The following is a 27,402-nucleotide window of genomic DNA, read 5'->3' on the forward strand; positions in this document are numbered from 1 at the left end:
TTCGCGACGCGGACACAGAGGCACATATGCCACTAAATAACTCGACCCGGGCGGCGGAGGCATCCGGCCCTTTGGGCGAGAGTTTGCCGTCGAGCGAGGCAATGCTGCAAAACGCGTTGCAAATAGAGCTTAGCCGGTGCCCTGCAAGGCACAATGCAGGCCTCGTCGCAGAGCGAGCGACCACGGATTAAGGTAGACATGCCTACCTACAGTGGGTACCACGATCGCACGAGTGCAAGTGAGTACCTCGACCGTCTGCTGTATTACCAGCAGGCAACCGGGCTTTCAGACGCCGAACTAGTCGCGCGCATGATTCCGGTTTCACTGACTGACCAGGCGGCTCGGCTCGATGGTTCCGACTGACCGGACACCGATGCCGCACGGTAGAAGAGTTCCGCGCGAACTTCCGCGAGGAATTTCTACCGCCCAACCACGAGTGGCGTTTGAGGAGAGAGTTGGAGCTTCGTACTCAGCATCCGGACGAGTCCCCGCTGGAATATGTTCGAGCGATGGACGAACTTTATCGTCTCGCGAACCCTCACACCACCGATGCAGAGAAAGTTATAAATAAAAGTAAAATAAATAAATAAATAAAAGTTGAGCGTGTCACACGGCAGGCACACCCCACTTTCGCGGCCTACTTCAGAGGATGTAGGTTTACAGACCTAGACGAACTCGCCGCCGAGGCGAAGCGCATCCAGGGGGACATCCTCGCGGCGCGATCACTTCCCACTCGTCTAGAGTCAGCGCGTCGGCATCGTTCGCGGAGCAGCAGGTCCAGCGTAGTTGGGAGTTATCAGACCGCGCTTTGGACCCGTACGCCTGCGCGTTAAGAACAGCACCGACTAATGCCGCACTCAGCGCGCCGCGACAGGAATGAGAGGCCGATGCAAGACTGGAGGAGCGGCACACGCCGAACGCAGTTCAAGGAAGCCACGGCGAGCCGGAGGGGAGCGACGGCCGCCCAGGCCACCGAGGCTTCAGCGGCCGCTGCTACCAATGCGGCCAACCAGGGCACATCGCCCGTGACTGCGGCCGCACGCCGGGCCGAGGCCGAGCGCGTGGCTCGGGAAACGGGCGAGGCCGCCGGTGATCCACCTTGCGTCCCGTGCGGCAATGTCGAATATAGCCGGTGGTACCGAGTTACTTGCGCCTTCGGCTTGTCGCGTAGGAGGTGTTGCGGACTCGCAGGCGCCGTTCATCGAGTTAACGATAGACCGAAAGAAATTCGCTGCATTATTGGATACCGGAGCAAGCGCTTCATTATTTGGTGACGAGGTGTTGCATCATCTCCGCGAGAACAATATCCGCTTGAGAGATAATGACACCACCTTCCGACTTGCTTTCGGCACAGCACAATCTAGCGGTGCAGCTAGGTTAGTGATCCGTTGGGAGAAACGCGTCAGGCGACAACGCCTCGTACATCTCCCGGGTTTATCAGTGCCTGTTATTTTGGGTCGAGACTTTCTCGTCAAGTCGGGCCTTGTAATAGACATCGGCAACGGAGGTTACCGAGAGAACGGAACGGGTGCTTCAAAGCTTTTCGCAAAAGCGCCCGTGGCAGCGGAGATACGCCAGTCTCCGGGCGCGGCGCTATTGGGCCACACCCTGTTAGATATGGAGCTGTTTCCTGCGCCTACTTCGAGTTCCCCCGGACCACATCGAACCGCAGCACATTCCAGAGGAGCGCTCGAGCCAACAAGTTCACGTGCAAAGAAGTTCGTACGCCGCCGGTGGAGCTATTCAATGCTTGAGTTTTCCAGAAAACGAAGGGATAGCTTGGCATTGTTGCAAGGAAAGTGGGTCCCGAAACAAGACGGCTGCGATGTACCGGGAAGGCCTGGCAGCGTCGCCCCCACCTGGCTTTTGTGACGGCGATCAAGCAAGGGGGACCAAGCGGCGACTCTCTCCGCCTGGTGTGGCACCGCGGCACGGGCGCCAACCATTGGCCGAAAATGGCGTCATCTGAGCGGACTCTCCCATTGGTCAAACATGACGCGACTTCCAGTGCTCGAGGGGTTTATAAGAAGCATTCCAGAGGTACCAGAGCATTCTGGAGCATTCCCCGATTCCCTGATTCACCTCTCTCGAACTTCTAGCCGCGGGCCGCAGCGTCCGAGTTGCTGCCGGCCCGTAATGACTGTACGACTGTTACTTGATTCTCACCTCCTTGTAAATAATGTAAAATAAACCCTCCCAAGTTTGTTTTTTCATCTCCGAAGTCCGTCCTTCAACCCCTACAACCCGGCCACAGCCAAGCGAGCGAACAGTAATCGGCGCAGGCGAGGAAAGAGACACGGTGGCACAACAGTGCGCCACTGTTCTGCGAGGAGTAACGCACCCGCTTTTTTCAGAGGTCAATATGCCGGAGAGAGAACGGGCACGACTGTCATCGCTGTTGAACGAATACGACGCGATTTTCACTGACCGTCCGGGCCGCACTACGCTAGTCAGGCACAGTATATACACGGGTGACGCTGCACCATGGAAATGTAATCCTCGGCCGATTAGCTTGACTAAGTGGAAAGCACTTGATAGCTCCTTAGACGGACTCATCGACACAGGCGTGGTGGAAAGGTCGAACAGCCCATGGGGCTTCCCGGTAGTTCTAGTCCCGAAGAAGGACGATACCTATCGCCTTTGTGTAGACTACCGTAGGCTGAATGAGGTTACGAAGAAGGATGCGTACCCTCTACCCTCCATTTCCTCTTTAGTGTCTACCTAGGCGGGGCGAAGTACTTTACGACGCTTGATGCTAGTCGTGGATACTTTCAGGTCGAAATGGACGAGCGTGACAAAGAGAAAACGGCTTTCACTTGTCACCGGGGGCTCTTTCAATTTAAGAGAATGTCTTTTGGTTTGGTTGGAGCTCCCGCTACTTATCAAAGGTTGATGGACCGAGTGCTAGGAGACGCGAAGTGGCAACATGCCCTCGCATATCTGGACGACATAGTGGTTTATTCAAAAACATTCGAGGAGCACTTGCGCCACTTGAGAGACGTCCTAGACAGGCTGAGGTCCGCGGGTATCACGCTGAACCCGAACAAAGCTCAGATAGCTGCGAGCAGAATAGCGCTGTTCGGATTCACGCTGGATAACGGCCGCATCCTGCCGAGTAAGGATTAGCTCGAGGCTATACTGAGGTACCCGTCGCCGAAAGATATCGGCGAACTGAGGCGCTTTCTGGGATTGGTGAACTTTTATCGCCAATTCATTCCAGACTGCGCGGCAGTGCAAGCGCCTTTGACGGAGCTTTTGAGGAAAGACGAACGGTGGACTTTGGGTCAAGAGCAGGAGACGGCACTGCGTAGCCTCACGAAGGTGCTCGCTGACATGGCCGAATTGCAGCTGCCCGATTTGAATAGGGAGTTCGTGATTCAAACAGACGCAAGCGACCTAAGCTTAGGTGCAATTTTGCTTTAGGAGCACGGAGGCACTCTCCGACCGGTTGCGTTCGCGAGTCGTTCGTTGACGCCGGCAGAACGGAACTACTCGGTGACAGAAGGAGTGCCTCGCGATAGTTTTCGCTCGGCGAAAGTTCGACTATTACGTCGATGGCATTCAAGATTGAGACTGACCACATGGCTCTCACTTCGTTGAGGCGCTTGAGCGAGCCGAGTGGCCGCCTGGCACGTTGGGTTCTGCTGCTGCAGCGTTACGACTTCACCGTGCGCTACCGCAAAGGAAAAAGCAATGCCGCAGCCGACGCACTTTCGCGAGCGCCACTCTGAGGCGATGGAGAGGCCCAAGTAAGGGACGCGGAACAACCGTCGATCCTGGGCGAGAGCGTGAACCATGTAGATGTTGTCGGTTCCGCAGGAGTAGTCTTCAGCAGAGAGGAGCTGTTCGAGGCTCAGCAGAAGGACCCGTTTTGTCGAAAAGTGCTCGACGAGCTCCGGGAGCAGGGTGGCGCGGCCGCCGCGCACATGGAGGCAGCTGGTATTGCTGTCGGTGCTAAGCGCTCGGGATCAGTTGGTAATGCTGTGAGTGCGCTGGATTCTTATCTGCTGAATTCCGACGGCCTCCTGCTGAGGTATATCCCCACCGAGGACGACACAAGTGAGGCGTTTAAGGTGGTGATACCGCGCGTGCTGCGAGGAGCACTGCTACGCTACTTTCACGACTCATGTATCGCTGGGCACGCGAGCGGCCCCAAGACTTCTCACGAAGGAGCTGCCAAGAGGCCGCGGTGAATCCATTGGAAAATTGGAAAAGCAGGCTTTCAGGCGGGCCTGAGCGCACCACGGACAACGGTGAAATGACTGCGAGGGCCTACCCGCGGGTGCTCACTGCCGCTGCTAGGTGGCGCGACATGTACAGGCAAACTTCATTGCAGGGTGCCCATACTTTCCCAGTTCCTGTATGCAAATATCTTTTTTTCTTCAAGGGAATTGATGAGATGGTGTTGGTTGTCGACCTTGTTGGAAAGGCTTCGTGCATTCCACTGAATTATCAGAGGCATGATTCTGAATCAGAATATTTGACTGCTTCTTGCTCGACAATGGCTACTGGCCTACTGCGTTTGTTGCCTGTGAGCGACGTCTTTGGTTTGAGTATTTGAATAATGTGCTGCAGTTGTGCAGTGAACTGTTCGAAACGGCATTCATACTACTCGTACTCGGGGTGGATTGGTCTCTAGCATACGGTTTGGGCGTCCCTGGCAGCGTTTTGTACCCTTAATTGGAGAATGACTGTTTTCAGTTCTATAGTTTTGTGCTGGTCTCTGATAATTTGCAGATATCTCTTTTTCGGTGTTTCGTAGTTGAGCTAATTCTTGCAGTACGCTTGGATGCATTTGCGGTGCAGGTGAGATATTATGTAGAGATGGTGTGTTTTGCACTTTCACCAAGTATGTGGCAGGGGACGCTGCCTGCGTCTGAGGCTGTGTCGGCAAATGTGTGTGCGTCTGCGGTATGCAAGTTTTTTGGCTGTTCCAGAGGGGTGGAAAAGTTTTGCTCTGTGACTGCGGTACTTTTTGTGTCATTTGGCTTGATGTATAGCTTTTCAGTGACGAATGGGGCGCTTTTGGCTTGTATGGTTTGTTCACCCGCTTACGAAGAGCAGTTGTAGCTGCTGTGACCTTTGGACAGTCGGGAGAGTGCGAGTCATGCGGTCCATTGCTATGTATACATTTTGGAGTACAGATGAAATGCTCTGCATGTTTTGTAAGCACCTTGTGCAAATTTCCAGATGTCTTTTTGGGGCCGTACAGACGTCAACTCTGTGGCCTATGCTTAGGCAGTTCATGCATGACGTTATATTTTGTCTGTACTTGTGCACAGGGAAACGGACTGCTTTGAAAGCCACGTATTCGGGTAGGTTTGCGCCGTTGAACGTGATTAGATCTGTGCTAGATATGCCGAGAAGCCATGCTGACACAACTTCATGGGCCGAGCTTGTCAATCCCTGCATTAGCTGTTCTTCAGTTAGACCCTCGATTCTGTGAGTGACACTGTCGTGCGTCACTGATCTCGGGGGCCTGCTGACGCCACGAGAGATGGGTTTGGGAGACGCAGAGCAGCGCAGCAAACATTTTAATTACCCCAAACTCAAAATAATACTTGTGTAAACTAAAACACATTGAAGAGATGCCAGCACATATGCCACCTACTTCCTTATTGCCAGTCACGTCAATCCTTAGCGCTTTCTATGCGAAAGTCCGGCAACCCTAGCCTATGGCTGCGCATTGTGTTGGCAATGGCAGCGCTTGCGGAATGGATGGATGACAGCAGCTAAGTTCCGATTTGATTTCTAATTGCAGCAGCGGGTTGAATGGAGATAGGGCCAGCATAGAAACATAGATTGTAGAGAATCGGGGCACTAGGAAGCCAGGCGAGCACTCAGCCAAAGTAGGGCGATAAAGCAGGTTGTGGCCAACACATAACAGTTAGGACTAAAAGTCTCAAAGTTAAAGGTGTTGGTTGTCAGGTTGTTGGTTTGGTTATTTTATTAGCTTTTTGTGTTCTTCTAGAGATTCCCAGTGGTCATTAGTACAGTAGATTTTTTTCCTAGCTTTTACATTGTTAAATAACAGTAGGACAAAAGAATTCGTGGGGCGGCTGGCTAGAAAAGCCAAGGAGGAAGGCGGGGACCTTGTCCAGTGTGAGAGGTGTGAACGATGGTATTATTTGGATGAAACGGTATTCAAAACCGTGGCGGAGTCTGAAGGGAATGGCTTCATGTGCAGGCTGTGTAATTGATTGAGAAGTTGGTGAAGCAGCTAGAGAGTGAAATGGAGAGGACAAACGAGGAACTGGAGAAAGAAAAAACGAAACCCGCAGAATTTGAAGAAAGGGTCGAGAGAGCCTCATGAATGGAAGCTTTAGAGTGGGAATGGAGTCAGGAGTGAGAGAAAGGGCAGCTGTTGGAAAAACAATTGAAAGAGATGAGAGAGAGAGAAGCTGAGAGGGAGGCACAATAGGAGTTGAAGGAAAAGGAAGCGGGAGGATCACCCATTGGAGCAGAATGGGGGGGGGGGGGGGCGGACATGTTAACGTGGGGACTGCGGGAGACACAGGAACAGAGGGAGGAGACAACAGAATGCAGAGGAGGCAGGGAGGACTCTGTGGACAGAGACAGGAGGGAGGCAGGATTTGATTGAAAACAAGGCTGAAGACAAAGGTCAGGGTTGTTGGAAGCTCCTACGTATCATGACTGCAATCAGCACTCCTCAGAACAGTTCAGTTTGGTGTGTTGTGACACCACGCACCCAAGCACACGAGGGTTGGACCCTCCCGCGTTTAACCGTGCGTGGCTTAGCCATGTCCGGGGAAAAGGGTATCCTGGGGGTTGAGCCGATGCCGGGTGTTTGGACCTTTACGGCCCCTCGGCGGAGGCAACACACCTCTTTGGCCTCGGCTTCACGTAGACGGCACACCCAGACTGACCCACCCGGGGGAAATTGGTATCTATCTTCTCCTCTCTTCTATTTACTTCCGACTTTCCTGGCAGCGAGGGTTAACCTTGTGTGAGTGGCCAACCTTGGGTACTCCAGATTGGGTTATAGTAGCACCGTACAACTGGCCAGGGCTTGTCTTATTCGTAAGACTTGCTCCGTCCCCATGTTGGGCTCGGTGGTGGGCGGTTGGCACTGCTGCCAAACTCAAGACCCCTATATGGCTTTAAGTAAACCACTTTCCCTTGACCACCCTCTAAAAAGAGGGTGCACCGATGCTATCTTCCAATTCTTTTTGAAAAGCAGCGAGGAACACTTCCCTACGTACCATGTCACACACAGTGAAGGTAGCACGAGCGTGTGCAAATTTTCCCCCTTCTTTGTGGCGAAATGCCTCGCAAACACGATAGGACCTGGCTACAAATCCACACAGATGTCCAAGGGAGACCTGCTCCTTGAATTGAAGGATAAGACCCAATATAATAAAATGAACGACTTGAAATGCATTGGCGATCTAGCAGTCACTGTGTCAGCACATGGAACCATGAACACGAGCCGTGGAGTAATCTCTGAAGACGACTTCATGGACCTTAGTAACGAAGAGTTGCTTGAAGGCTTTCGGGACCAAAATGTCAAGGTAGAAAGAATCCTAATCCGCAGTAATAACAAACAACTTCGAATAAAGCACATTGTACTAACCTTTGGTACCAGTGTACTGCCTAACCCGCTGTGGTTGCTCAGTGGCTATGGTGTTGGGCTGCTGAGCACGAGGTCGCGGGATCGAATCCCGGCCACGGCGGCCGCATTTCGATGGGGGCGAAATGCGAAAACAACCCGTGTACTTAAATCCAGGTGCACGTTAAGTCGGAATTTCCGGAGTCCTTCACTACGGCGTGCCTCATAATCAGAAAGTGGTTTTGGCACGTAAAACCCCATAACTTAACTTAGTGTACTGCCTAGTACAGTGGATGCAGGCTGTATCAAAGTACGTGTTAGGCCATACATTCCAAATCCTCGACGGTGCTTTAAGTGCCAGAGGTATGGGCATGGATTCCAGACATGCCGAGGAAGGCAGATTTGCGTGAAATGCAGCTTGAATGAACATCCTTCAGACACTTGCCACTCATCTCCACATTGTGTGAACTGTGATGGAAGCCATCCAGCCTACTCCAGGACATGCCCTGAATGGAAGAAAGAAAAAGAAATTGCACTAAAGGTCAAAGAAAATATAACATTTCACGAAGCAAGGAAACATCTTTCATACTTAAATCACACAAGCTTTTCCGAGGTGGCGTGACGGGGCGCAGCGTCGCAAATCTCTCTGGAGTCTACCGCGGTCACTGATAGTGGTCCGGTAATCACTCCGCCTGCCCCCCTGGTGGCAGCAGCAAGTGCTGCTCCATCAACATCGAAGACCTCGGTTCCGCAGGTCCCAAAGCTAAACCAAACTCCATGGCCTGGGACGCAAGTTTCAGCGCCTAGAAGAGGAAGAAGGCAGTAAATGTGGGGTTGATCAACATGCAGGGGGGAAGAAATCGCACCAAGTGGGACGAAATAGGAGAACAATTACAAACGGAAAATTTTCATGTTTATGGAGTTGCCGAAACACATTTAAGAGATTAGGAAGAGCCACCATTCATTGCAGGACACACCTAGCTAGGGTTCAACAGGAAAGGGAAAGACCGCAGATGAGGAGGCCTTGGGGCACTAGTGCAGGGACAGGACTGGGAAAGGGTAAGGGAGAGCTGCAGTGAGCACATGTGGCTCAAAGACACCGTAGGGAATGTAGAGACAATCCTTGGAGTTGTGTATCTGAAAACGGGGGATGATTCGAAAGAGAATGCAAAACATTTCAAATGTATGGCCAAGGACATCAGGGAGTTAGCTATGAAACGGGAGATAATCATCCTAGGGGACATGAATGTACATTTGGAATACTTTGACGGGGTGGCAGATGCAACAGGGCAGATGTTCGTAGATTTTTGTGAGGCCCATGATTTTGTAATAGTTACTACTGAATGTGACGGGAAGATAACATGGGAAAGAAATACCTCCCACTCGACAATCGACTACTGCTTAATGTCCCACAAACTGTATGAACGGTTGGGAGGTATGGAAATTGATTAGGAAGGCGCAAAAAACCTGGGGAGTGATCACAAACGAATCAAAATCAGTTTTAAAAGAGCAGTACCACCAATTGAAACTAAAGAAAGGAAATGTAAGCAAACTGAATGACAGGCAGCTGCAAGAAGTGGCGAAAAACATTGAAAACATAGTATCTGAGCAACCGCGAAGGGCATGGACATGTGACGAGTTAGTAGGTGTTTTTAAAAGAGAGCTAGAGAAGGGACAGACTAGGGAACTAGGAAGTAAGCAGGGAAAACAAACCGAAAAGCTGGTGGGACTGAGAAGTTAAGGAGGCCATAGAGCGACGCAAAGATGCATGCAGGAAACGCAGAGCAGCAAAGAAAATGGGAGCCGCACCAGAAGAGGTGGAGACAAAATGGGAGAATTGCCTTGCAATGAAAAGGGAAGCATCGGCATTAATTCAAGCCAAGATAGCAAAAGCCTGGGTACAGTGGTTAGAGATACGCAAAAAAGAAAGAAATGCCTCTAAGAAGGTTTGGGAACACATAAGGCAAAAGAGTAAGAAGACAAAGGTGGTTCAGCACTCACTGACCACACCAGAAGGAAAAAAAAGGTAGAGGGAGAGGAAGCTTAGGAATATATTAGGTTAACAATAGAGGCGGCATTTGCAGAGCCAGAGGGTAGCGAAATGGAGAACAATGACAACGGCAGGACAGTAGAGGAGAACAGAGGCATGACAAGTAAGGAATGGGACAGAATTGAACACAAGTTCCCCGTGGGAACAGCGCCAGGACCTGATGACACACCTATGAGATTGATAAGCATATCAGGCGAGAAAAGTAAATTAAGATCACATCATAAACAAATAGTTGTAGGGGGAGATGTACCACAGGACTGGAAATCGAGCAGAATGATATCAGTGTACAAAGGTAAAAGAAGCAAGGACAACATTAAATCCTACCGGCCAATAACTGTCACATCAGTCATATACAGATTAGCAATGCAGATGGTGAAAATGAGAATGGAGGGATGGGCAGAAGTGAAGAGATCTTGGGAGAGCTGCAGAATGGATTTCGAAGGAACAGAAGGCTAGATTATAATTTATTTGTTATAATACAGTGCATAGAGATAGTGGCAGCCAAGCAGAAACCACTGGATAGCTTTTTTAAACATTAGAGGAGCCTATGATAATGTAAACCGAGAAAAGTTATGGGGCCAGTTGAAGGAATATGGTCTAGATAGAAAGTTGGTTGAATTCCTGCAAGTTTATACAGATAATGAGGTAGAGATAACATGGGAGGGGAACTACAAAGCCAGCTAATATAAGAAGTGGTCTCAGACAGGGCTGTTCATTGTCGCCCCTGCTTTTTATGATTTACATGAGCCAAATGGAAAAGAGACTAGAACAGAGCACAGTAGGAACCGACATAAGCTATGTGCTGGTAGGGCAGAAGGTAACTCAAGTACTTGCCGGCCTGATGTATGCAGATGATGTTGTGCTGCTTGCTGACACCCGAATAGGGCTACAAGAACTAATGAGGATATGTGGAGAGGAGGGAGAAAAATTGGGACTGCAATTCAGTAGAGAGAAGTCCGGGATAATAGTATACAATGAAGAAAGGGTGGAACCATTGGAAATACAAGACACTAAAATTTATCATGTTGAAAAATACAAGAATTTGGGCATATGGCTAAACGAGGGCAAAAAGTACTTGGAAGAACATGAAAAAAATTATGATTGAGAAAGTGAAAAGGAACTCAGCTGTAATGAAACACAAGGTACTATGGAACTATAATAGGTACGAAGTGGTTAGAGGGGTATGGAAAGGGGTTATGGTACCTTGCCTCGCATTCGGAAATTCAGTGCTGTGCATGAAATCGGAAGTTCAGGCATGCATGGAAACAAGATAGAAGTGTAGGCAGGTTGGCCTTAGGGGTGCACGGGATCACACCGAATGAGGGAGTTCAGGGGGACATGGGATGGATGTCATTCGAAGGTAGAGAGACAAGTAACCTAAAATATGAAGAGGCTCGCAGCGCTGGGGAAAAAAAGGTGGGCGAGAAAAGTGTACAAATATCTATACATTGAAAGTTTGAACACAAAGTGGACACTCAGAACTAGGAAGCTGAGGTTTAGATACCTACATCCGAGGGAGGGGGGCCAACATGGTTCTAGTGTGGGAAAGAAAAAAAGTGAGACGAAAGAATGCTCGGAAAGCCAGCGCTAGCTATGTATAGGACACAAAAACAGGAGATAGAGAGCTCTTATTTGATAACTCGCGGGGCAGCTCACTATTATTCGAAGCTATGACGGGGGTTTTGAGGACGAAAACATACAAGGCTAAATTTGAAGATGTGGACCTTTTATGCACTGCTTGTGGAGCCGAAATTGAGATCACAGAGCACATAGTGCTGAGATGCACAGAACTTCGCCCTACCCTGGCTGAGGGAGCAGTGACAGATATGGAAGGGGCATCAGCTCTTCCTGGGGAACGAGGGCAAATAGACGAGAAAAGCGAGGCAGTAACGAAGGGGAGGCAGAGCATTGGTGGAAGAAGTCAAGGGAGAGATGAGATAATACCATAGATCGGGGAACTAATGTTTTCTATACTATTTTAGCTATTTAGTTTGGGGGGAGTGAAAACTAAAGTTTAAGGGGAAGGGGGATATAAAAAAGAAGGGGAGTGAAAGGCTAGGTGGTGCCAGCCGCCGCCAGTCGCCGCCCGTTACAAAGGGTGTAGCCGCCATCCATCCATACTAACAGAAAGGAGCGTTCTTACGGACTTTTGACGTTGCACGTTTCTTCCGAATCCGATGCGTGTCGGATCTTCATCATAGTCGGTGTTCTCGCCGACTCCGCCAGCGTTGCTGCCTTTGTATTGGCCAGCCAACTCGTCCGTCTCTGATGCCGGTGTCCCGAACTCCGTCGATGACGTGGCACTCTGGTCTCACTGGTTAGGCCGAACTCCGGGTTCTGCCACTACTTCTTCGAGTGCCGATGAGACGCCCCGGGGATTATCGTACGTGCTGGTCCGTCACGGAAGGGGGATCCTTCCTGGAGTGCCCGACACGGCCGTGAGAGGCTGCAGCAGGTCCAAGAAGCCTCACTTGAACGTCGCCAAGGTCGACGGCCACACCCTGGATCGCCAGCGTCACGGACTTGACCGAACCTCCATGGCTCCCGTCGTCAGCACGATGCTCACACTACAACCTTCTTCGCCCAGAGCCGCGCCGATAATGCTAGCTCAGCGCCGCTTCTCCCTCGATCACAGCTCGGGTCAGGCGCCTCGAAGGCTCGTGCCGTTCGGACCTTCCTTTCCTTCTGCGCCGCATGTCTCTCACATATGACAGACACCCCTTATGCGTCCTTCGCGGAGAACAACTTAAGTATTAAACTGCACAGCTTGGTCTTCAATGGTGAGGTGTTACAAGTTCAGCAGCAAATGTGCAGCTTGTTCTGTGTAATAGTCCACCACCGCTAGGTTGGATTTTGTGAGGAGCCGGCACTGAATGACGGACCCGTTAACTCGAGGAAATGCTAGATGGAGTCTGTGCGCAAACTGGTACGGCGCAATCTTGATGTCAAAGGCTTTAGGCCTCAACATTATGGTCACAAATAATGTTTGCGGTTGTAGTGCGGTTGGTGGTTTTGGTCGCGGTAGTTTGCGGTTCTGGACTATGGACCAGCTGTCCTGGTCGTCCATAGCTGTTCGCTCAGTTAGTAGTTCATGTGCAGCAAAGGGATGCGGGCTTACTTGGTTTCCTGTTGTAGAAGGGCTGTTTGATGGCGTTTCGCTGTGCAGCGCAGACCGGGCTGGATCTTTAGTGGTACGGTCTGCTGTCAGGGTGTGATTAGCATCATCTAGTTGATCAAGTGGTGGAAATCTTGACTGGGCAATCGTCCCTCCTCGGTGTCAGGGGAGCCGGCACGGTGACGAGCGGAACAAGCGAGCAGTTGACAGACGCTGGAAGCGTTCGTTGCAGCAGCGCGCCGCGACGACCTCCCAGCTTCTCGGTCGAGAAGCGTTTCAGCGCGAGGAGGATGGCGAGCGTCCATGCGCACTCCGGCTGTCTGGGGGGTGCAGCGCGAGCTCGCTGCGGAGTCGCAACCGCGCCGTGTCGTGCGAGCTGACCCCAGGCGTGATATGGATGGCCGGGTCGTGTGCGCGTCGCGCAAGTTCATCCACGGCCTCGTTCCAGGCGACGCGCACGTGCGATGGTACCCACTGCAGTCGGAGGTCGAGCCCCCGTCGCCGCAGTGCTGCGTGGAACCTGCAGGCCACACGCTATGCAAGGATGGGGCGCGTTCCTCCAAGAGCAACTGCTGTAGTGCCGGCGTCGAGTCGGTGAGAATCGCGGCACGGGAGATGTGCGGCGATTGATCGAGTACGTCGGCTGCCAGGTGAAGGCCCACGAGCTCCTCGATGGTGGAGGTAGCTCTGCGGGGCAGGCGGCACTGACTCTCGATGGCGAGTCTCGGGGCAATGCAGGCAGCAGCCGCGGAGCCGTCCTGGAGAGCCGAGCCGTCCGTGTAGAGGCATGCTTTCTCCCCGCCACGTCGTTCTGTATCCTTGCGGCAGCCTCCTGCACTATTGCGCAGAGAGGCAGGCGTGCCGTGCTGGAGCGGACGCCCGGCACTTCGAGACACACGTCCAGGGGCACGGAGAGACTCGGAGGCGGCCAGGACGGAGCTGGCGGGTCTACCACAATGTCGCTCAACAGCTTCAGGATCTGGCCCACTCGTGATCTTGGGAGAGCCCGAAGCAGCGACCGGATGGGAACCGCGCCGAGAGAGGTTCGAAGATCGGCCGTCAGTGAGGGAGGGGGGCCAGGCGTCAGTTTCGGCGGGCGTCTCCGCCACTCGGGACGAGCGGGGGAGGCCGTGGCACATACGGAGCACTCTGCGGTGGTCGCCGTCGATGGTGTGCCACAGTGAATGGCGCACAGCGCGTAAAACACCTGCGAGAGCGCCAGCGCACCGTAAACACCAACCGCGAACGATGGGGGGCAGCCGTCCCTCCGCGCGAAAAGGCGGCGTATCGCGCCCTCAACACGAAGTGTCTCGGCACGCAGGCGCCGCACAGCCGCATCCCAGGTGAGGCGATGTTCGATGTTGAGACCGAGATAGCGCATCGTCGACGAGCACGCGGCCGGTGTGGCGGCATGTGGCAGCACGAGGGTGAAGCATGAGCGCCTCCCTCTTGGTCGAGGACAGCTGCAGGCCGATGGTACGGAGGAAGCCGGCGACCGAGGGCCGCCTGGAGTTCGCGGCGCACTTTGGCAATGGCAGACGTCGGCCCACGCACGTGCAGAGCGACGTCGTCGGCGTAGACCACGGCACGCACAGAGAAGTGACCAGCATGCACTTGGTGATGGGAGCCAGGGTGAGGTTGAACAGAAAAGGGCTCAACACACTACCCTGAGGCACTCCGGTGGCCCAGCCCACGCGAACGTCCTGTCTGCGTGGAAGGCCTGCACGTATGTAAGCAGGTTGCCGACCACGCCGAGAGCGCGAACAGCGGAGATGATCGACTCGTGACAAGGAGTCGAAGGCGCTGCGCACATCGGGGGAGGAGCGCGGCTTCCCTGGCGCGCCTGGCCTGCCCCAGCGTGGCGGCGACGGCGAGGCAGTCGCCGGTGGATCGACGCGTTCGGAAGCCGCACTGCTCGGGAGGAAGGGCACCGCGCAATCCAGTGAAGCCTCGACAGCGCCTCCATCGACTTCCCAGGCACGGATGTCGGCGAGACAAGCCGGTAGGAAGCGAGGTGGCGTGCAGGCTTGCCGCGCTTGAGGACCGGCACCACGACAGCGGAGCGCCACGAGTTCGGGAGAGAGCCCGGAAGACGCCGTTGTAGGCGTCGAGGAGGTGGTGGCGCTGGGCATCGTCCAGGTTTCGGAGCATTTGGTGCGTGACACCATCTGCTCCGGGGGCGCTGCGACACAGGACGCGCTGCTGCCCGTGAAAGGTAAAGTCATCGCTGCACAGGCTATCCATCGCCCGCGCGGTATGCGCGTGATCTTCCCCTCTCACGAACGCAGCCGTCTAGAGCGCCCACAGTGCAGTCAAAGGGACGCCGTGTGGAGGCAGCAGCGAAGGTGGCTGCCAGAACCTCGGCGAGCGCCAGCTCGATGCCCCGGGCGAGGACTGGCCAGCGTGGGGTCTTGGGATTCAGGAGCGCGCGCATGACTCGCCAGCCGCGGTGCTGGTTGCGCGGGTCGGCGAGGGATGAGCTGCTTGGCATGCGGTCTGCATACAGCGACGAGTCTGACAGTCGGCCGCTGCATCTGTGCGGACGGCGCGAATGTCCGGGCAGGCAGTACCGGCAGGGAGCACTCGTCGATGCTCGCCTCGCACGCTCCGCGCTCGAAGAAGTTGGCGTCGTTCGACCATCCACAGACCGCGGAAGAAGGACTAACACGCGTGACACCACGGCTGGGGGAGACGGGGTGATCGGCGAGTGATCCGGCAGCGTGCGCGCTGCCAGGCGTATGAGCAGCGCTCCGAGACCCGGATCGGTCGCCGAGGTGATCCCGCTGCGGCGCACGAACGTAGGCCTCGCACTGTTCAGGACGGCTGAGCCTGATGAAGCGGCACTGAGCAGAGCCCTCCCCCGCAAATCCGGAGGCCTCGCAGCCTCTGATTGGTGCACGCTGGCGAAGCGTCGCCACGCTTCGCCCTGTTCCCGACCGTCGCTTTTGACGCATTGGCGCTTGCCGAAATTTGCCGACGCGTGGTTGGGCGGTTAAGGGCCCCTCACCAGGCCCCATAGCAAATTTCGATTATACGCTGAAAGTTGTTGCGTGTCCTCTAGGGAGCGTTCTGCCGCGAAAAATTTTCAAATCGGCTCATTAATAGCCTAGATAGAAATATTTCAGTGCCGCAAACCCATTATTCCAGGAGGCGAGCTCCACTGCATAGCGAGACAGTCTAGCTCCGCAAGCGAAATTCCTTCCCTACGTTCTCTCATACCGGACCTCGAGGATCGCGTGATGCATACGTCACGGGCCCCGCCTTCGTTTTTTTTTCTCTTCGCTTTTCTTTTTGCCGCGCAGCGCACGCGCTGTCGCGATTGTCTGGTTTTGCGCGCTGTGCACAAGGGCACATGACTCGCGGTATAATTCAGTGATACACGAATACTGAGCCAGAACAAGCGGATCGTAGAGCATGATCACCCGCTGTACCACAGTAAAAAATGGCATAGTTTTGGTACCTGCGCACGTGACCGCACGACCCTGCGAACAAGCAGACGAAGCGGAAGTACATCTCTCTTGCTTCGGTGCGAAGTAAAACAAAAATTCACGCAGACATTCCGTTTGTGTGTTTTACTTCTCTAAGCTTCAATTCGTCAATTCAACCGACAGATCACACAGATAACAGATGGTGGCTTGAATAATTCTCGAAGTCACGTGTCACCATGAACGACGCCACACTGCGGACCCGAGTACGCAGGCGCAGGGACGCGAGTACGTCACCGTCCGGCTTGGAGCGCAGCGGCCGCGAGGAGAAAGGAAAACGGCGTTGAGATTGAAATGCCCGACCTTTCCGCGGCGCGTACGGTGTAATTCTTTGCAAACACGATTGCTGGCGCGCATTGTATGCTCTGCGCTTCCGCTCAAAGTGGCCAGACATGGTGAGGAGCCTTTTAAGGTCCCTGAAGCTAATGGTATCTTCGACTGGTCGCCTGTACGCCCCGAAGCAGAGTCGGGTAGATTGGGCGTTTCCCGATCTCAAAGGTAGAGGACAAGCGCGCAAGCCGAACGTGCGACTCGCTCTCTTAGGAGGAAATTGTCGATGCGAAACCACGTGACTACTGCCAACTTCCGAAGATTCGCCTATTCAAAGCTCCCGGCGCCGCCGGAAAAACCGGCGGACGTGCCGGCGGGACGAGCGTTCATCGAGACGTCAGCATGCAGTGGCCTAGGTTGCCAACGTTACGGTGGGCCGTCGCCAACAGCAGCGACGCGGCGCTGCGATGACGTTTCAATCTCGATGACTGCTCCGACGACAGGGCTCGGAGCGCCTCAGAGCGCTCCAGGATGGAGGAGAGCAATCGAGAAGAACCAGCCGAACGCAGGGCGCGCACCCTCTTTCAACCAGCCGAAGACAACTCCGCTCGCGAGAGCGCTCAGAAACGACCAGCCGAAGATAGCATAAGTGACGCCGAGCATTACTCAGCCATCGACCAGATTTTCTTGTTTACATTTCTCGCCTTCGGCGCGCAACCACGTCGGGCTGCGCGTAAGTTTGCAACCGCGCAAACTGACGCGCGCCGTAGCGATCTGACCAACCGCGGTGCATTCCATCGTGATATGACGTTTGGCAATCCTATCTGCAGTTTATGAGAACGTGTGCTGCTCGTGGCTTCATTGGAATCGTCCTGCTTTATTGGACACGTTTTTCGGGCGGCCACTCGCAGCGACGAGCCGCAGTGCGCCGACCAACAGTCCGGTGTTCACATGCACCGACTGCGGCCTGGGGTATATGTCGTTCTCACGGCGAGTGAAGCTTCGCGGAAACCAAGTTCTGCGGTGCCGAACAGCTTATGCGTGCGGCTAGCGCGTTCTTCTGTCCAGCCTTGTTCACTCTTGCACCGCATCCGCCAACGTTCACTTACCTGCGCCCCTTGAGCACACACATACTGCAGTAAAGGGGTGTTGGACCTTTTATTACTGCCGCTTCTTTCCCATTCTTGCACATGGCTTTGCCACAAATGCATCGTCCGTTGCCAAAAGCAGGAACACTGCACAGCCGCCACTGCCGTGCAAGGTGTTTATCGTAGATAACCTGAAGTGCAACGGTTTGTCTGTGATGACACGTTAGCGTGAATTCAACGAAGACGGGGAAATACATCCGCACGTCCTCCTTTGCCCGTGGCGTGGTGTACGGCGTTGCATGCGTGCTCGTTTCACGCGTTTTACTTCGAGTCCCACCTCGCCACGTCATCATCTCGGAGAGCACGTTACACAGCGGAACAAAAACACGGTGGCTGACGCAATCCTGCGCACACTATGCCTTTGGCAGTGTACCAAACCCACGGAGCAACACGTGTGAGCGCACACAACCTTAACAAAGTCGCCATTGTGGACGTGGCGGCTACAGCAAATACGACGTGACTTCCAAAAACGCGCATTACCCTGCAACAAAAAGCGGTGCTATGTTTTTCGGCATGCATGTGTAGTTTTCTCGCGGAGGCCTGAAGTCAAGAAATGTTTTAAAGAGTGTTTAAGGAAACTTCACACACTTGTGGTGGACAATTGTGTGAGCACATTTTGGCTGCTGAAACCAGACGAATAATGATCGTCGCCAAGAGAACTATTGTGCCTGCAGATATGTCAGTGACCGTTAACCGTGATAGTCATTCATCACTAACCGTCGTTCACAGCTGCTGCACGGTTTCGGTGTATGCAGTACAGACACGTAGATTTAAACGCATTTCAAAGGTTCACATGCCCACATTTTATCCAAAGTTCATTTTTACGATCCATACCGCAAACTTAAGAGCTGCTTCGTAGCAGCAAAATCTGCGAGTGGAGAAAGATTCAAGATGCACGAGCTTTTAGATCAAATTTATTTCTTACAAGGGAATGGATGAGCAATCGCTGGTGGCAGCAGAGGATGAGTGCTGGTTCTTGGAGCGTTGAGGGCCAGAATTCAAAGCCACTGGAAAGGCAACAAGCTGTTAAGAGTAACAAGTTTTTATTGCACTATAATTGCATCAGATGGCAAACTTGCAAAGTAATTATTCGCACGTTGCAGACTGTAAAATGAAAACACATTTTCTTTATCGCTTCATACTACTCAGGTTATTTTACTGTAACACAGCGCTTATTAAACGTACAAAAATAATTTTACATTCCTCACGTCGACTAAGTACGATCGAACAAGCAACATATTGCGGGCGGTAAATGCTGAAGCTATCACAGCTGTCTCATCAGCGAGAGCGCTTGATGTTTTCGCATACTACAAAAGAATGAACATGAGTACATTAATCGACTTCAATAAAAATTAGAATGCCGACAAAAAATAATAAAATAGACGGAAAAACCAGGGTGCGGCGGGCAAATTGTATCTGCCAGTATTTACTCTTTTGAACACAGTTCTGGAACCGCATAGTCAGAACAATCGTACAAGCACCACAGCGAATTGGGCGAGTTGGTAAGTTAACATTCTTGGCGTAAATGTGCAGCGCGACACAGACGTCTGTGTCGCGCTGTACATATAGACCAAAAATTGCACAAGTGAGCAACCTCTCATGCCAGGCGTACGCATTTCTGCGTGTACAGGATTGTAACTCAAATGCTGCGTTAGTGTAAACAAGCCGAACTCACGCCTATAAACAAGGCGAACGCACCTCTCATATCCTCGTCCCTTTCGAAAGCGGCGTCTCGTCCGTTTGCACGGCACCGCGTAAAAAGCTTTGCCACCTTCCGTGCGATTTGCGCAGTTTGGTGTGCTGCTACCCGTCATACTGGAATACAAGTGTCAAAATTATCTGCTTCGTAGCACTTCACCAGAGTAATTCAGTATCGTCGAATACCGTACCTGCAACCCGGAGCCGATTGTTGCCACTCACGCTCGACTGGCCTCTGATTGCAATTTCGATGGCACTGGCGGAAACGAGTCGGCGCCACGCCCGTAAAGTTGGCTTCGCAGCGGAGCATTTGAACATTTGACGCGATTTTGCACCACGTGATAGCGCTCGGCGAATAGCGGTGCAAGGCTCCGGAAAAGTTGTGCGCAAGACTGTTCCCTGCGGGAGCACATACAGGAACGCTAGCCTAAGGTAGGGCCTTTCCTGAGTTTCCTTCCTCCATTCTTCGGCAAGAGTCGAAGAATGCGCTCTCGTGGACATGCGAGAACGTCCCGTGGCGGACGCTACGCAGCTTCTGAAAAGTTGCGTGCTCCTGTGCATGCGCACTGTCGCCTCTGCTAGTTTCCTGCATGCGTGCGCATTGCTGCTGCGGACGCTCAACGGCAACTGTCTACCGTGCGGTATTTTCGAGGAAACGTTGTGCTGTGGGTGGGCGCAGCGGAGCGGGTGTCATACGTTTTCCGCTGTACGTGTTTTATTTCGAGAGCCGAAGTCGGGGTTTGCGCGCACTTATCTGGGCCTTCACTGCGAAGGAACTTTATTTACGTAAGGCGCGCCGCAATAGCTGCTCGCCGATAACCGAGGCTGCAATCTCTCATTGCGTCCGCGATGGTCGCTCAGGAAGGACACGAGATGGCCGGCCTTTCGAGAGGTGAGTGTGCGCCGTCGGCTGTGCATTTCACGAGCAGCACGTTTCGTTATCCGCTCGCTAGTTTTGTTTTACGCGCGAGTTGTGGGCTTCGGCGGGGCGCCGCCTCGTAGCTAGACCGTCGATTCGCCACGTAAGATCGCACACGTTTTATGCGCCAACTCTTAAAATAATTCCAATTCTAGCGTTGTCGAAGGGTCTTGCGGTGTTGGTGAAGCGAAGAGCGTCAGTTGTGCCACGCCTGAAGGTGACGTCACATGCACAAGTAGCACACAACGGCCAAGTTGACCTCTTTTGGCAGGCATAAAGATGGCGCAGAAAAAGCGCCCAGTGACGGCGGTGGTGTGCTCGATTACGGCCGAAGGGGGCGGAGACGCCGACGCGCCCGCGTGTTAATCCGGAGGCCCCGCTATGGTGTGCCGTAGTGAGATCGTGGTTTTGGCTCATTTATTTCGGTTGGGCAAAGTTGTAGCATTTGACGAAGGCGGTCTCGGTAGCAGTTGTAGCGTATTACAAGCTGCTGTTCTTTACAAATGCACTTAGTCGAATAATTAACTTGATCGGTATGTCTCAGAGTAATTAAATAACTAATTAAACTATAATACATCCCAACAGTAAATTTTAAAATATACTAAATTCATAAGCGCCGAAATAGTAATGTAAAAACATTCCGTTATGAATGGCAGCCAAACATTCTTCATAGGTCGCTTCCTTGAGCAGAAACACAAAAATCTTACTGGCATTATGCCTCCTCTAGCAGAGAATCATGAAAGTGAAATTAACGTTTGGATATTCCATAATTAGAAAATTGTTGCCCAGAGTTTTAAGGTACGTGGTAAACATGACATTATTTTTTTAAACTGTAGTTTAATTGTTTTTTCCGCCTCATAGTATGTGGGGAAAATCGTAAAATGTGTTCACATTTAAATACCTTGCTACAATTTTGTGCATCACCACCTTATGAGTGTATATAATTCATATAGGTTTGTGAGATGTTCAGTAACCTGTGATTAAAAAAAAAAAGACAAATGAAATTTCGTGCTTTCATGCAGTGACACATGATTGTAGTGTAGTTTTCTATGTCGGTGTAGGATATTGAAAGTAAGCGAGATTCAGCTTTATTTCAAATGAAATTTATTATGCTTATTGCGTGAGCTACTGTAGTAAATGAGTGTTTTTTTTTACTACTACCACAACATATTCTCTTTAAATATAACACCTGGAAACTTCATCGTTGATTCGCGCGAAAAATAGGTGGCGTGTTATTTCAAAAAAGAAATCCACCGCTATTGGTTTTATTCTTTGGCCGGAACATCGTTTTGTTAAAATGTATTTGATTGTTTCTATCCAGTTCTGATTACTACGCGTTAGCGATGCTTTGTACTTGATGGATGGCAATCTTGTCCTGCTAAATTATACGTTGGTGTTATTTGCATAAATCGCGTGTCTTTCATACCGTGCTTGTTAACTATGTCATTGGTGTATAGCAAAAAGAGAATGGGACTTAATGCGGTATGCAGGTTGAAATCTGACCTACGTCTGACTTAGCATTGCTAACAATTGTAAAGTGTTGGCTAATTTAAGTTGGCTACCAAGTAAAGAGTTAAAGACTGTACGCAGGTACAGGACGATTCCTGCCGTTCAAAATTTGTTGAATACTTTTTTTCTTTTTTCCCCTTACGTAAGTTATGCGGATTTGGACGTATTGTTTATATATGTGCAAATCAGTCAACTTATTCGAAAACCATGCAGCACGGCAGCGGATAAAAACTGCGGTGTTCCTTTGGCCCTCTTGGTGCGGCTCAGTTTCGGTTTTGCTCGTCAACTAATTCCTGCTACCAAAATCAGCCATTATACTATCTTGTAAATATCATCATCAGCCTGTTTTATGTCCACTGCAGGACGAAGGCCTCTCCCTGCGATCTCCAATTACCCCTGCCCTGCTCCAGCTTTGTAAATCAGGGTGACCAACCGGGAATTCTCAGGGATTTCGAATAGTCTGGAAATACCTAGGGAAAACTCAGGGAATTTGTGCTTCTATTAGGGAAAATTAGCTGTAATTTTGCTGAAAGGGAATGAAAGTCGCGGTAATGCTGGCTCGAGCAACAGAGAGACATCGTAACGAATCGTCTTTGACGCCGTGTCGTCGGCTGGAGGAGTTGCCAGTGTAAAGTCAATGACCGACTTTCCGGACGGCTTCGCGGCGGCACCACGTACCCCATAAGGTCAATGTATAAAATCGTCTGAAGTTTCAGACGCAAGAACCCTTCGCCGTCCGATTGCGTTTGATTGCCGTCGATGCTGGCAGTCGTAGCCACCACCGTGGCAAACGCTATACCTAGCTGCTTCGACGTTCGCTATTAAGCTTCTTGCCGTTCGGCGCCGTGTTTTTCATTGAAAGAATTCGCCACTGTCAGCAATGGAATCGACTCCGACTTTGTGGTCCTCGTGATTGGCTTCGAAGCTCGGAAAGCACGACGCCTTGCATAATGCTGGTTTCCAAAAGTCAGCTTCGCCTCAGTACAGCACTGTTACGCGGTGAAGCATACGCAAAAGTATTGCGGGGAAGCATAACAAGTGTGGGAAGGGGCAGTTATCACTCGGCAAAGTATGTATTCCTTAATTATACACGCGTCCGCCTGCAATCTCCTGTCGCAGTACGAGCACCGATATGCGTAGTAAGTGTACTGGCAAGCCTTTTCAGATGTGCCTGCAGCAATTTGACCCATTAATGGCAGTAAAAGACATGCACTGATTTTTTCGAACTGCCTGATTTTGCGGCCTTTTTGTGGCCTCTAGGGAGTCCGAAGGATCGGACGTTGACTGTATAACTGACTAAGGGCACATTCACACCGGCGACTTGAGGAGGTCGCGCGACCGTTTGCGACTCGCAATCAAAAAGCGACCGAAGGCGACTGATGTTCACACCGGCAAGCCCGGCTGAGCGCGACCCGCAGTCGCAATCCCGGAGATTATCGTTCTCAGCGAGAACTCTCGGAATCTACGCGGAATTTGAATGCGACGCCGGAGGATGCCAGATGTAGACACACGAAAGATCACTTCCGGTGCGCCGCTGATTGGTTTATCAGTTTTGCGACCACGGTCGCGCGACCTGCTCAAGTCGCCGGTGTGAATGTGCCCTAAGAGGATGCTTCAAATGGTTTGTGGGGCGAACGCACTGTTGAAGGAGGACGAGGACAGAAAGGACCTACGCGTTGAGGAATGAATGGGAAAGGAAGCGTGCCGCCGCTTCTTCCAAGGAGCTTGAACTCAAAAAACAAAGTATTTGCTGACGCCGAGATACAGGTGTCCCTCATCCAAACCAAAATAAACTCTTTACAGCAGTCAAACGCAACACTGAGGCGTTGTGCGCGGGCTGAAAGTATGTCAGGACAGTTGAGGTTGACTTAACAGCTGTTGAGAGACAATGTCACTTGTGACAATGTTCGGGCCTGACAGCAATGAGCTTGCTATCAGTTTACAGAAATAGCTCATATCCCCTTCAGTCACAGCATCCACATTTGTGGACGCGACCTATTTTTGCCATTTCTGTGCAGTGGGGGCAAGGAATAGAGCACAGACATTAAGCTTATGGTAAGCTGAACGTTATGATAACCTAAATTCCATTTTACTTCTGAGTGGATGTATCGTTACAAAGTACTGCTCTGGTGAAGGCACTACTGTGTTTTACGTGACGTTTGACGTGGGGCATGTCGGTAGCAGCCTTGAAATATACTTTTTCCTTTTTTGAATTCGAGCGAGGATTTAATCCTTTTTATAAAGAAATGTAGCATGACTGACTTTACAATATTCAAATATTTAATTACTCTGTAATTCTGATGACTAATCTTAAAATAGTCAGAGTTACTCCGCCACCTTGATTTGCTTTCAGTGAAGTCTCAAGCACCATCTATGCTTCACATATGTATCGACAGTCGCTCATAATTCGTGACTGAATGGTATATTCGAAAATATTTGTTTCTGTGTGCATCTCATTTTATTCTTATTTGAGAATGTTCGGCTCGATTTGCAATAACTTTTACGGTTTTTATTTTCAAAGATAGTTTATGTGCTGTGCATTTTACTAACCCCTCCCTCCTTATTTCTTTTTGAATAAAGTAAACGCTGCTCCTTCCTATTAGTACTGGATAAAGTCATTTTGTAAATTTTTTAGCATGCTTACTAGAGAGTGACAGCATCGGGCGACATGGTGTCAGTCAGCCTTAACATAAAACGTTCTGTGTCACTCTGGGAATTTTGCAAAGGCACTCAGGGAAAACCTTGAAAACTCAGAATTTGGAAATGACAGCTTGGTAGACACCCTGTAAATGTAGGCACTGGTATATGAAGTGCACCGACAGGTCATGCTTCCCATCTCGCTCTGTTAAAGAAAGTTGATGGGCCAGTGATCGGGACAGATGCCTGTAGCAGGCAAATTTCCTCTGGTTTGTTCATGCTTGACGAGGATGGAGAGGTGTACTTGGGCACACTCGACACCCGGGCTGCACTTCTGTACTCGTCCTGCCTTTTGAGGCACTATCGGACACCTTCTGTAGGTGGTGGTTGGAACAGTGCGACGGGAGCGACAACGCCCAGAGTAGCTGTTGGAGAAGGGCTAGTTGGTGCTTATTACAGACTTGAGGCTACACACAGAGCCGACCGTTTCGGGAAGCGGAGATGATAAAGTCGTCGGTGTACAACCCATGCATCTACGTGGTTGAAAGACGAAGCGACACCACTCAAGTGAAGCCAAAGACGCCGTAAAAGAGGGATCACACAGCCATCCACTTGCAGGTGTTGCGGTTGTTTCTGTGCCAATTTAAAAAATAAAGGGGCCACCTTTTATGTCAGAAATGGGCAAATAGTTTGAAAGGATACCTTTGTAAGCTGATTTACGGTTTATCTTCAATGCCGTCTTGTGGTGCCATTGCTGTAGGTAAAGAGTTTTGGGGCATGCTGTTGGCATCATTCCAATTAGGTCGCTTTGCAAATGAGCATGCCGAAGGAGCAGATGACGCAGCCAGTGGTCTTGGCACTCGTGCACTATATCCGCGGGTGCACCGCGTTGAAAGGGTAACGTGAAAGGAAGCCAGTCGCTGACTAATCTATTGGGCTGGTAACCGATCTCGACGCGCTACTTTCCCAACAAGTATTTAATGTCAACCAAGGTTATGCGTGCTATTTCCCGGACTGCGGAAGGATACAGTTGTGATCTAACCAAGTTTCTTGGACGCATCGGTAGGGAGCTGTACAGTGTGTTCAGGCCAAGTTATGTTGCTAGAAATTAGGATGCCGAGATGACGGATTTAACATAAGTTGATAAATACAGTTGAGAACAGGTAGTTCACGAAATGCGTGCATGACTCTGCATTTGGAAACGCTTGTCTGCATCATCCAGTGTAAGCGCAAGTTTAAAAAGGGGGTCATATTTGTCACGGATCTCCTCCGGAGAACACTCTGGCAGCAAGCGGCCGTTTTTGTGTCACATTTGATTGAGCCACGTCAGAGGACAGCGGTCGGTCTCGAAGATGAACTTCGCTCCGTACAAGTAACACGACAACTTCTGGGCGGCCCAAACCAAACAAGCGCATTCCTTCTCTGAAGCGCTGTAGGCTTCCTCCCTTACATTTAGTTTACGGCTGGCATCGACGGCTGGCGACGATAACGAGGATGCTCCTCGTTATCGTCGCCGACCTGACTAAGTACTACGCCCATACCTCTGTCGCTTGCGTCGCATTGAACTATGAATTCCTTTGTGTATTCTGGCGCGCGAAGCACAGGGCGAGAAACCAAAAGCGTTTTCAAACTTTGGAAAGCGTTCTCTTTGTCCTTATCTCAGTGTACGTTACTCGGTGCTCCCTTTCGGAGGGCGTCTGTTAATGGACTTGCCATTTGCGAGTAATTCGGAATGTACTGTTGATAGTACCCCACAAGTCCCAAAAATGAACGAAGGTCCGTTTTCGGGCGCGGCTGAGAAAATTCTCCAATCGTAGCTATTTTCAGCTCAGCCGGCCGTCTCATGTCCTGACCGACAACATGGCCCAGATAAGTTACCTGCGAACAACCAAACCTACACTTTTCCGCTTTCATCGTTAAGTCGACTTTAAACGTACGAAGCCTCGCATTCTTGTCGTAATAGACTTTGGCGTTCTTCTGAGCTATTGCCATGTTCTTTCCGACTAGTTCTTGGGTTGCGCTTAGCTGTTCCAGTAAATTTAGCACGTATTCAACCACTGTTGGACTCTCCCCTCTTTCCTCCCACATCTCTCTTAACATTCTTAGTGGAGAACGGAGTGTCCTCCCATACACTAGTCCTGCTGGTGAGAACCCTGTCGCTTCATGTGGAACCGTTCGCAAAGCGAACAAAGTTGCCGGCAGACAGTTCTCCCAGTCCTCCTGGTGCTCGTAACAGAGCGCACGCAAAACTCGCTTAAGCACCGAATGCCACCTCTCTACACTGTTTGACTGACGGTGATAGACAGAACTGTGTATTAACTTTACCCCGCACTTTTGCAAGAATGTGGAGAATACTGACCCTTGATCTGCCTGAATTTCGGCTGGAAACCCAACTCGTGCAAACACTGTCAAAAGTGCGTCTACTACTTCGGTGGAGCTGAGCTCTTTCAAAGGGATTGCTTCTGGAAACTTGGTAGCCGGACACAGCATAGTAAACAAGTACCTGTAGCCTGATTTTGTTTTTGGAAGAGGCCCTACCGTGTCTATTACCAAGTCGTCTGAAAGGCTCTGTTATTAAGGGCACTACCTTCAGTGGAGCTTTCCATGTCTCTCCTGGTTTACCAGACCGCTGGCAGGCGTCGCATGACCTTACAAAGTTTTCTACATCTTTGAAACAGCCAGACCAGTAGTATTCCATAAGCAATCTTTCCTTTGATTTGTTTATGCCTAGGTGGCCGGACCACCCATTTCCATGACAAAGACTCAAAAGGTCCTCCCTATACTTAGTAGGTATGACTAACTGATCTAAAATCCTACCCTTTCGATCTCTGTAATGCCGATACAACAATCCTCCTCTCTCATGTATCGTTACGTTGCGCCTAGCAATGCCTTCTTTAGCTGTGTCACGTAATTTAGCTAAGCTCTCATCATTCTTTTGCTCAGCTGCCAATGACTCTATCCACGCGTAAGAGTTGATCAAAGTTCTTTGAGGCCGGTGATA

At 51.2% G+C, this 27,402-nt stretch overlaps 1 protein-coding gene across 7 annotated transcripts in view; it reads left to right on the plus strand.

Annotated features, from left to right (window-relative positions):
* Positions 1 to 27,402, plus strand: part of Ctl2 (Choline transporter-like 2) — a 608,937-nt gene that overhangs the window by 24,172 nt on the left and 557,363 nt on the right. The window contains exon 1 of one of the 7 annotated variants that reach the window (XM_065452839.2): positions 19,966 to 20,228. The exons of 5 other annotated variants lie outside the window; for them this stretch is intronic. In XM_065452839.2, the coding sequence (XP_065308911.1) occupies positions 20,186 to 20,228 (43 nt within the window). In that variant the 5' untranslated portion in view covers positions 19,966 to 20,185. Of the gene's footprint in view, positions 1 to 19,965; positions 20,229 to 27,402 lie in introns of those variants that run through there. One more of the 7 variants, XM_065452842.2, reaches the window with a different exon arrangement.

This window comes from Dermacentor albipictus, chromosome 1 (genome assembly GCF_038994185.2).
Source record: "Dermacentor albipictus isolate Rhodes 1998 colony chromosome 1, USDA_Dalb.pri_finalv2, whole genome shotgun sequence".
NCBI classification, from domain to species: domain Eukaryota; kingdom Metazoa; phylum Arthropoda; class Arachnida; order Ixodida; family Ixodidae; genus Dermacentor; species Dermacentor albipictus.